The following is an 11615-nucleotide window of genomic DNA, read 5'->3' on the forward strand; positions in this document are numbered from 1 at the left end:
GTAAGGAGAATGTAGGATTCTTGTTTGAGACCCTAAGCCAGTTCGGAACAAAAGTGCACAAGGGCGCCAAAGCAGAACAGTGTGATAGGAACAAGTAAGGCACACATTTAGAAAACAAAACATAGAGATATCAATCAAGAAATAGGGATTCTACAGAAGCCAAAGGAAAGAAGCACTTGCAAAAGCACTCTGCTCTATGGGAATGAAGAGAAGCGACAAAAAATAAATAAATCTAATAAATCTAAATAAATCTAAACATTAGAGACAGTGCAACACAGCTAACTAAGATAACAACACATCTGACAATTTAATAATGGTTATGTTTTGTTTTAATCAGGAAATCTCGACTACTCTTCAAGCAAAGTAGCCCAGAGTCCTAGAGGAGCACAATTATATAAAAGCACATGGTTAAGTGGGAATGAGAGTGTAGTTATGAGAATGATGCCTTAGGGAGGGATCAAGAAATGGAGGGTAGAAGGGTCAATGCAAAACAGGAGACACTTACAGGACATGCATTTTCTTCAGGTAGGCAAGTGTTGCATGTGGTAAATGTATTTATCTGGAGAAGAGCTATGGAGAAGATGAAAGGTGGTTATAACAGATAATAGTTTGTTATTCTGCAGACAGAGGGGAGATGGAGAGGGAGAACAGCACAGTGGTATCTGAATTCATCCTCCTTGGTCTAACCCAGTCTCAACATGCTCAACTCCTAGTCTTCGTGCTAGTTTTAGTTTTCTACTTCATCATCCTCCCTGAAAATTTCCTCATCATCCTCACCATCAGATCAGACCCTGGCCTCACAGCCCCCCTCTACTTCTTTCTGGGAAATCTGGCTTTCCTGGATGCATCCTATTCCTTCATTGTGGCTCCCAGGATGCTGGTGGACTTCCTCTCTGAGAAGAAAATAATCTCCTACAGAGGCTGCATCACTCAGCTCTTTTTCTTGCACTTCCTGGGGGCAGGGGAGATGTTCCTTCTTGTTGTGATGGCCTTCGACTGCTCTGTCACCATCTGTCATCCTTTGCACTATTCCACTGTCATGAACCCTAGAGTCTGCTATGCCTTGCTCTTGGCTCTGTGGCTTGGGGGCTTTACTCCATTCCATTGTACAAGCAGCCCTTATTCTCCGCTTGTCCTTCTGTGGCCCCAACCAGCTGGGTAACTTCTGTGATGTGCCACAGGTCATCAAGCTGGCCTGCACAGACACTTTTGTGGTGGAGCTCCTGATGGTCTCCAACAGTGGCCTGCTCACCCTGCTCTGCTTCCTGGGACTCCTGGCCTCCTATGCGGTCATCCTCTGCCGTGTGAAGGGATATTCCTCTGAAGGGAAGAATAAGGCTCTTTCTACATGTACCAGACACATTATCACTGTGTTTCTGATGTTTGGACCTGCCATCTTCATCTATACTCGCCCATTCAGAGCCTTCCCATCCGACAAAGTGGTTTCTCTCTTTCACACAGTCATCTTTCCTTTGATGAACCCTGTGATTTATACCCTTCGCAATCAGGAAGTGAAAGCTTCCATGAAGAAGTTACTGAGTCGTCACATGGTTTGCTGAGCAAAATAGAAGATGAGACAAGCAACAAAGGAGAAAATCCAGTTGGAATTGATTAAATCACTTCCTCAATAATGCACTGAATCAGTCAGTCATTTTAGCAAATACTACATTTATTAAGTACTTTCAATTTTCAGGCACTATTCTAGCTACGTGAATAAGGCAGGTAAGATTCCAGGTCTCTTGGGGTTATTTTCAGGTAGATAAACACAGATTAAACTATTAAATTGAAAACAACCCATAAGATCCAAAAGAGATAGTGCTCTGAAGCAAATAAAAACTAATGTTATGATAGAGTTTGGGAGATGGTAGTTACTTTACTTTTGGTTGTTAAGCAAGGTCTTTTAGAGTGGTGGTTAGCTGATAACCAGACAATCTGAAAGAAACACCCATGGAATTACATGGGGACAAAAAATTCTAGAAAGAGAGGATGACCAGTGCAAGGGTACAAAGATCTTACAAATTGGTACATTTCAAGATCAAAAAAGGAATGCAGTAGCTTGTCAAATATGTTGATATATGTAAATAAGTATGTACTAATACTGACTGTACAAAAAATAGTATGATGTCTTGTTGGGTTTGTGTGTGTGTGTGTGTGTGTGTGTGTGTGTATATATATATATATATATATATATATATATATATATATATATATATGAAGATAGTCCTGTAAAATGAATGACATGTAATAGGATTATTATCAATATGAGTGGACTAAAATTTGCTTTCCTGTCAGATGTTTTATATTTATATTTTTTCACATTTTCTGCTTCGTTTTGGCTTAATTGGAAAAGGCAAGGAAACATTCTTTCATAGGGTCTCCAGAAAAGAATGCAACTCTGCCAACACTCTGAGTGTAGCCCAGTGAGACTTGGACCAGACTTCTGACTTAAAGAGTTGTAAGATAATAAATTTTTGCTATTTTAAGTCACTAAGTTTGTGGTAATTTGTTACAGTGAATGAGTAAATTGAAACAACACAATCTGGTTTAATAGGAACATATTAATTTTTCTTTCACTACCCTTTTACTTTTCATCTATATAGGACTTTATTATTAATGGTAGTTTCTTGTATGCAACATATATCTATCCAATACAATAATCTCTGCCTTTAAATAGGTTATTAGTTCATTTATATATATCATAAAAGACCCATTTCAGTTAAAATTGACAATGCTTTTATTTTATATTTGTTTCATCTGTTTTCAGTTTTTTTATGTATTTTCTTGGATACTTGAGTGTCATTTATGTTTTCTTTCTTTCTACTTATTGTTTAGCTAAATTTTTTCATATTAATAATCTTGACTTCTTAGCTATCTTTTTTGTGAGGTTTTTAGTGTTTATTTTATGGTTAAAAATACATACTGAACATTTTACTGTATCACAGTCTAAGATCAATATTATATCTTTCCAGGTATCATATATGAAAGTTTAACTGTATACTTCCACTCACCTTCTCTTGGTCCTGGTGTTTGTGTTGTTTTATATTAACGTCTACTATTACACATTGAGATAGTATATTCAACAATATATTGTTATTATCTTTGCTGTGTATGGTCTTTTACCTTTTAAAGAGATGTATATAATAAAAATTATTTTTATTCTCATATTTTATTTTGTATAGTACTATTGCTATGTCTTCATGTTCACTAATCTTTTTTTCTTCAGTGTCATCTCTGTAAGTATAACCATCCAATGCATTTTTTTCACCTCAGAAATAGGAGAGTTCAACTCCACATTTCAATTTGGATTAAAAAAAAAAATCTTCCATGATCCTACTTAATCATTGTATAGTAGCAGTGCTACCTCTTCGGGTGATAAGGTAAATTATCCTTTACAAGATGGTAACACCTTTCCTTGGCTTTACGTCTCTGGGAAAGAAAATTGAAAAGTGATTGAGCTTGAGGTTAATAGAAATTTTACTGCATCACTGCTGAAAACATCCCAGAACTTCTGGAACTAGGGAACCTGAAGTTGTGGAAAAAGAAAACATAAATTCTACACTTGTTTTATGGGGAATGAAGAATGGGGACTATCCTAAAGAGCCTGCAGATTCTTCTTTTTTTTAAAGATTTTATTTATTTATTCGACAGAGATAGAGACAGCCAGCAAGAGAGGGAACACAAGCAGGGGGAGTGGGAGAGAAAGAAGCAGGCTCATAGTGGAAGAGCCTGATGTGGGGCTCGATCCCGTAACGCCGGGATCACGCCCTGAGCCGAAGGCAGATGCTTAACTGCTGTGCCACCCAGGTGCCCCCCTGCAGATTCTTCTTATTGGGAACAAATTACATATAATGTCATTAAATAAGAGTGTATGCTACACCCTAGGAGATGCCATCCCAAGATAGAAGGATACAATTTTAAAATTGTGATGCTCTCTAGTCAGTCTTAATATAAAAGAACACAAACATGAAGAACAGCTCCATCTCAATAGTCAGTTGAAGTTCTATGGTCACAAGATCCATTCCTACATGGGCATAGCAGAATACCAGGAGCTGATTTCGAACTCTTGTATAGTTCTCTCCTGCACATGGCATGGCCATGCTACATAATCTTATGAAACTACATTATGATTCTCCTATTAGGATATGGAAAACCTTATAAATGGTTTCCCAGCATAGATAGCTTTAATATTGTAGAATTTGCCTGGACATATGGCCCTAGTGGTAAGGCTACTTTCACTCTGTACTAAATCTGCTAAGATGCTTTCCTGAGCTAAGTTCACAAAAACTAGAACCTTCATTTTAATCAATAAATAAGTAATATATACATGTTGGAATATACTGCTTCTAGAACTTGGACAGGACAACCAGACATTATGCTTTCTTCTTAGTGGTATAGTAATTGGGGTACAAGATGCAATACTTTAACATTTAAGTTGATGTCTCAGCATACTTGCCCTATATAAACTCCACCAAACTTCACAAATATGGCAGGACCCTGCTATCTTCAATGAATGAGGTTTTTGTCCTCACAATTTATCCTTCACAGTGACTTAATCTGGGAAGAGAAAATGTTGTTTTCCTTATGCCCTATTTTAGGAATATTGAAAACTTCACTTAACTTCCCTGTAAATAACTATATATCACATGTCCTTGACTAAAATTGTTGGTCTGCTAGTAATCAACCATGATTACAGTGTTATAGTTAAATTAGATAGAAGTTTATTTTCTAGTGTAAAACAAGTAGTATCTTGGTCCAATGTTGGTATAGTAGTACCACGGTATCTACAGACACTCCCAAACCTCCTGTGTGTGCTCTTTTTTAATAATTTGTCACAAATTATCTGTAAAAATCCCACACACCATGCTTGTATTCCAGAAAGACTGAATAATAAAAGGATGTGTGCCATTATAGGTCCATTTTCTTTCCAATACATTCTTTTCATTTCTACAAATTTGTTTTGTATTATAGGCAGCCCTAATCCACGAAGACTGCATTTCCAGGACTCTAAGTCACTTGACTTCCAGATGGTTACAAATGAGCGTCACTGTTAGATTAACATACAGTGGGAGGAAAGGACAACAAAGAACACACACACACACACACACACACACACACACACACACACACACACTCAAACTGGCCCCAACATCTGCAGTACTTCTGTGGCTCACTCTGGAACTCAGAAACACTTCCCTGGCTCTAGCTCTCCTAGTAAAATGTGCCACAACACTTCCATCTTTTGTATATAAGCTGTTATAACCAAAATAATGGTCTCCCAAGGAAGTCCACACCCTAATCAAGGAACTTGTGAATATGTTACCTTACATGGCAAAAAGAACTTTGCAGATATGACTATTTATAAACCTTCAGGTGGGGAGATTATCCTGGATAATCTGGGTGGACTCAGTCTAATACGTGAGTATTTAAAAGCATTGAACCTTTCATGGATCCAGAGAAAGAAAAAAAAAAAGCCAGGAAGGATGAGACTTGAGGAGGCTTTAATGTACTGTTTCTGGCTTTGAAGAGGAAGAAGACATGACAAAGGAATATAGGTAATGCCTAAACAGTGAGAATAACCCCAGACTAAAAATCAGCAAGAAAATGAGATGTTATTCTACAACCACTTGGAACTAAAGTTGGTCCACAGCCAGCATGAGTCTGAGCAGTGTCTCCCTCAAAGCCTCCAGAAAGGAATGCTACCATGCCAACTTTATTATATCTCAGTGAGACCAATGTTGGATTTTGGACCCACACTGCTATGAGATAATAAATGTAGTTGGATGAGGCCTCAATGTTTATGGAAGTTTTTCAAGGGAGAGGAATGAAATGAATACATGATCACACCTTTGGGCTATGGTACGACTGCATCTTCTTTTGCCCTTGCAGCTTAGATTTGGTGGTAGCTTCCAGCATCAGCTCGTCTTTGGTTTCCCTGAACATTTCCTGTTAGCAACTCAGATATTTTGTCACTTGAGTAATTACTTAACATCCTTCTGTTTGTACAATATTTAACTGATAGCATTAAACTTTAAGCATTTACAGTACTTAATATTAGTACAAAAACTCACTCTTTTCCAATTAGACCTGAGAAAATATGGAGTTGGGGAAAGACAAAGGGCATAGCTCTCCCAGGAGTCAGCCCCTATAAAGAATTTTCACCAAGTAGCTGCCTAATAATACTGTTTACTTTCATGTTATTGGCCACTTTTACTTGTAAGGAGGGCTGCGCAATGTCATTTAATGAATTCAGGTGTCTGTTACTAATGAAGAATGGGAGAAGGCTACTCAGCAGTCTCTGGTACATGGTCTGGACTCATTGCTAAACTGGTGAGGAAAATAAAGAACTGTGGTTGGCTCAGGGTAGTGAGAAGCAGCTTTGCGCATGGGGCTGGAAACTCCATGGAAGTGCACAGACACCTGATCCCAAGAAAATGAGCTTTCTTTTTCAAGAAAGAAGGAAGGGTCATGGGTGGGAAACTAACAAGTTCTGCCATAGCCAGTTATCATCACTGTTATTCAACATTGCTCTAAAATTCTAATTAATGCAATAAGGTACAAGAAAGGCATTAAAAATATGTTATTAATGTTTGTAGATTATTTTACAAGTAACCTGAAATAAAGAAGACAATGAACTGGGGAAAAATTATAAATGAGATTTCCACAATACCATTTACCACTTAAATATGTAAAAAATGAAAACTAGAGTGATAAAATCAATTATGATAAAGGAAAAGATCACATTAAGTAAAGCATCAAAGTAGGAAATAGGCAAAATTACTTATAACAAAAATGTGTTACAAAAAAAGTGTTGATAATGAAGATGAGAAAATTTTACTGTGTCATAAGTAGGCAGATATTAAGAGGGACATAACATCCTTTTGGATCAAAGACTCAATTTCGTAATTCTGTTCATTTTTCTACCTTTCTTATAAGTTTAATGTTGTGATATCAAAATATCAGTGGAGCTTGTTTTAACATTAGAAAATAAATCTAATTTAGAATAAAAACATATGAAACTACCCAAGAAAACTGTGAATGAATAAAGCGGTGGGAGCAAACTTGCCCTTCCATACATGAAATACACTGTAAACACAATGAGTAGTAAAATACGTAGCACCTCCTCAAAAACTACCGGGGGGGAAAAAAAGTAAATGAGCACACCTGAAGAAGAGCCTGATCTATTAGCAAATTTAAAAGGTTATAAAGAAAGCATAACAAATTCTTAGTGAAATGAATTATTATTTAATTGCAAAGATGAAAAATTATCTCACATAATTTACCAATAAATTCTAGACAGATTAGAGTTTAAATGTGAAAATTTCAGCCTTAATAAAATTTAGAATTAAAATAATCTAGAATATATTTTCCTAAATATCATATTTATCAATGTCTACTATAGAAAACAAACTACAACAAAAGAATGAACATCATACAAAATTCTCATAATTCAACTCTAGTCCTATCTCTCCACTGCTCATCTGAGTATTGAAAATTGTCTTTAAAGTATTATCAATTTTACGGATGAAAAATGGTGTCTCATTTCTGTAATGTCAAAAGTGTATTTTAACATCCCAATTACTTTTTTACTAGTAGTCTCTGAGGAATCTAAAACAATCAAATGAGTTTCTCCTTTGTGCCTTCTACCAAGGGATACATTGATATACTGCTGTCTTTTGAAGTTCAGAGCAGAAAATAAAATCACTGGATGAGAAAGATTAAGCATCCATTTCGTACTGATGTTACTTCTGAAGTCCAACTGCAAACTGGTAGGTTACATAATCTTGACCTGTTACTCTACCGTACATACCACATCTATCTCATTATTTTCATTAATAACCTTAAATGTGTCCATAAGTGATAAGTACAAATGCCAAAAAGATAACTGAAGGGAGGGCTGAAAGGGGAAAATTAAACTAGAATATACCTGATTTTGTTAGAAATGGAAAAAATACAAGATTCAGAAACACTATACCAATGATTACAGGAAATTAAGATAATAGTCCCAGCAATCCAGGCCAACTAAATTGTGCTTAGAGAAAAGAAATCTAGAAATCAAATTGTTTGGCTATCCTTATCAGATTAAATGATAATATTCTTTGAATTATATGTAGCAGAAAGATTGAGAAAGTTCCTTTATTGTTTTTATAAATGCAATTATCTTAAAAGAGAGATAAATGATAGAAATGCAAGGATAAAGTGCTTGATTCATGACTTTGAAAATCATAGAATATCACCACTCATAAAATATTGATGCTATCATAATACTTGTTAGAAATTATTAGAAAAACGTATGAGAAAATTCAACTTTCCTATGGCAACAGTCTGAAAATGGGCAAGTAAACACTTTTAAGCTGAAAAAAAAATTAGAGAAAGCATCTTATCTAGGACTCTATCTCTGCCAGATCCATGTGCACCTGCAAATGTATTTACTTCATACGTCAGACAAATACAAAAGGTCCAGGAGCCATAGCTTAGGTAAGATCATTATCTTATAGCAAGGGTATGAAGCACAAAAAAGAAATACACATTCACATCTGTGAATGAGAACTAACAAAGATTTCCATTTCCAGTTCTATTACCTTGTGAAAGAAGGAAGTTTTTATGCTACTCTGAATATTGGTGTCAAACATAATGGGAGATTATGGGCCATTTACAATAACTGTGTGTCTTAGTGATAGTAACTGTATAATATATATATATATATATATATATGAGAATATGACTAAATGCTTATTATGGTTACCTAAACATACTATATTTTTTTCAAATTTGAACTGTGTAACTAAAAGTTTAAAATGCACCCCAAAACCATATATATTCTATTTTCTTTTCTGACAATCTGCATTACATCTGGGTCTAGGCTCTCAAAGTAGCAAGGAAAGGACTGGAGATGAACAACAAGCCTGGAATAAAACTTGAAAAATAGAGCTAAAATCAAGAAAATTAGGAAGGGCTTAAACAAGTGAATTTATATAAATTGAGCACTGACCGATTCCCTTTAAATGTGTGCATTTTTTAATAGTTCATTTCGCTTAGCAGAATTCACCTTAGGCAGTAACATAATATCTATGACTTTTTCCCATCCTTGACGATGTTAAATGTTAAAAGAATTTTCAGGAAAATAATTGCGAGGGTGGATAGGTCCAAGGAGGCTAAGTAACCAAAGATGGTACTCTCTTCAAACAATACATCATATTTAAAAATTTTTAAAGTCATGTTTACAAAGGTAAATGATTCACCTTACTCGTTACCCCTCACTAATGGAGGAAAGCGGAACAAGACTACAATGGTAAACTTCACTAGTCTTAATAATAGTGATTTAGGTGTTTGTATATACTCATATATATGAAAAAATGCAACTTAAAACAAATATCAGATAAAAATGGTTATTTGATCCAATTTTGCAACAATGGATAAGAACGCACAGATGGGATACACTTGATGTCTGAGCAAATGAACTGAAGGGACATGTAGATGAACATCAGTAGTTTTGAGAGTCAATGTGGGTCATTCAATTCTAAAAAGCTTAATCTTTCCTCATTAAAGCCTAAAGTAATAGGCTTTAATCTCAGTTAATAATATAACTGTCTCCATATTCAACCTTCTAACCACAATATGCTCATGGTTTGTAATCAGTTCTTTTTAAGATGCATAATGTAGATTTTGTGATTTCAGCACTATTTAATGTGGCAAACTTTTTTAAAGATTTTATTTGTTTGAGAGACAGAGGATGAGCACAGGGGGAGGGAGAGGGAGAAAGAATTTGAAGATGACTCCATTGGCTCAGTGCAAGCCTCCAAGGGGCTCAATCCCACCATTCATGAGATCATGACCTGAGCTGAAACCAAGAGCTGGATGCTTAACTGACGGAGCCACCCAGGTGCCCCTAATATGGGAAACTTTTTAGTGCATACTGAGAATGTCACAAAAATGTGTTAGTAAATGCACTTCCTGAAAAAGATAAAAATCTATTTTGTGGATGCCTTTGAAAACTCTTTTCTATCATTCTAATAAGCTGTGTTCACATACAGTCTGATCTGCAGCTGAACAAGAAGGGAGAGGTTTTCTCAAATGTCCAACTGACCTTGCCCCTACTAATCAACACGCACATTTCATTTAGTTGGCTCCATTCCCTCCACACTTTCTACTGTCATGTGGTCTTGTGAAATATCTCCTGCAAAATACAGGAGATATTACCAAAAGGACTGTTTGCCTGCATATGAGACAGGATGTAAGTAAAGATCAGGTTTATTGACTTGTCAGTCCCTATGACATCCTGTGTGTTTTTCCCTCTTCTAGGCAACCTCTGATGAACTCATACAAAAGGATGAATGATCTCCCGAACAACAGATCAAGTGTTTCTGAGTTCATCTTGCTGGGACTTTCCAATTCTCAAGAAATTCAGATATTCTTTTTTGCAATCTTCCTTCTTGTCTATGTAGCCATCATAGTAGGAAACCTCCTCATTGTGATCTCTGTGATAGTCGATAACCATCTTCACTACCCCATGTATTTCTTTCTGGCAAATTTATCATTTTTTGACTTATGTCTTTCTTCTGCCGCAACTCCCAAAGTGATTGCAGACTTCCTTAGAAAATGCAAGACCATCTCCTTGTGGGGCTGCATGGCCCAGATGTTTTTTATGCACTTCTTTGGGGGTGGAGAGATGTCTCTTCTAATAGCTATGGCCATGGATAGGTATGTTGCAATATGCAAACGCTTGCACTATAAGACCATCATGAATCGCAGGGTGCTCATTGTGTTTCTACTGCTCTCATGGGCAGTTGGGTTCACACATACCACAAGCCAGATGGTTTTCACTGCAGGTTTACCCTTCTGTGGTCCTAATGTTGTGGACAGCATTTTCTGTGACCTTCCCCTGGTCATCAAGCTTGCCTGCATGGACACCTATATCCTAGAACTGTTGGTGATTGCCAACAGTGGACTCCTGTCCCTGGTCTGCTTCATTCTCTTGCTCATGTCCTACGTTATCATGTTGGTCACCATCTGGCAGCACTCCTCCAGTGCATCCTCCAAGGCAGTGTCCACACTATCTGCTCACATCACTGTGGTCACTCTCTTCTTTGGTCCCACTATCTTTATCTATGCTTTCCCATTCAATAGTTACTCTGTAGATAAGTTTCTTTCTGTGTTTTACTCTATAATCACCCCCCTCCTTAATCCAATTATTTATACTCTGAGGAATCAGGAAATGAAAGCAGCCATTAAGAGACTCAGCAGCCAGCATCTTGGTTCTTGGCTCACTTACTAAGTAATGTCTACAACAACTGATTGTTTGTGGTCTCTGCTATTTGGGGGTTTACAGTCTTACATATTTATTGGAATAATTAAAATGAAAATATTAAATACTATCTATTTTCCTCCCTCAAAATCCATGCAATTATTAAGGTCAGTTTTACTAAAAATCTAATGGAAAATGTTCACAGCACAGATTCAACACATAAATAAGTGTGCCTTAATTACTTCCTTGTCTTAGAATTCAGAGAAACAGGGGTGCCCGGCTGGCTCAGATGGTTGAGCATCTGCCTTTGGCTCAGATCATGATCCCAGAGTCCTGGGATTGAGCCCTGCATCAGGCTCCATGCTCAGCGGGG

The 11615-nt window shown here is 36.6% G+C and overlaps 2 protein-coding genes across 2 annotated transcripts; both read left to right on the plus strand.

The window, feature by feature from the left end:
- Positions 1 to 634: 634 nt before the first annotated feature.
- LOC113249023 (olfactory receptor 4N5) lies at positions 635 to 1559 on the plus strand. The gene is given in 2 exon segments (XM_026490601.3): positions 635 to 1093; positions 1095 to 1559. Coding segments are annotated over 2 exon segments (924 nt in total).
- Positions 1560 to 10327: 8768 nt separating this feature from the next.
- Positions 10328 to 11272, plus strand: LOC125281702 (olfactory receptor 4K13-like). The gene has a single exon (XM_048215361.1). It carries the CDS (start codon positions 10328 to 10330, stop codon positions 11270 to 11272), a length of 945 nt encoding a protein of 314 aa, XP_048071318.1.
- Positions 11273 to 11615: the final 343 nt, after the last annotated feature.

Source organism: Ursus arctos, unplaced genomic scaffold (assembly GCF_023065955.2).
Source record: "Ursus arctos isolate Adak ecotype North America unplaced genomic scaffold, UrsArc2.0 scaffold_4, whole genome shotgun sequence".
Classification (NCBI taxonomy): domain Eukaryota; kingdom Metazoa; phylum Chordata; class Mammalia; order Carnivora; family Ursidae; genus Ursus; species Ursus arctos.

What these genes read in the sequence shown, in the direction of transcription:
- LOC125281702 (XM_048215361.1), top strand. Translation starts at nt 10,328, where the DNA reads ATGAATGATCTCCCGAACAACAGATCAAGTGTTTCTGAGTTCATCTTG.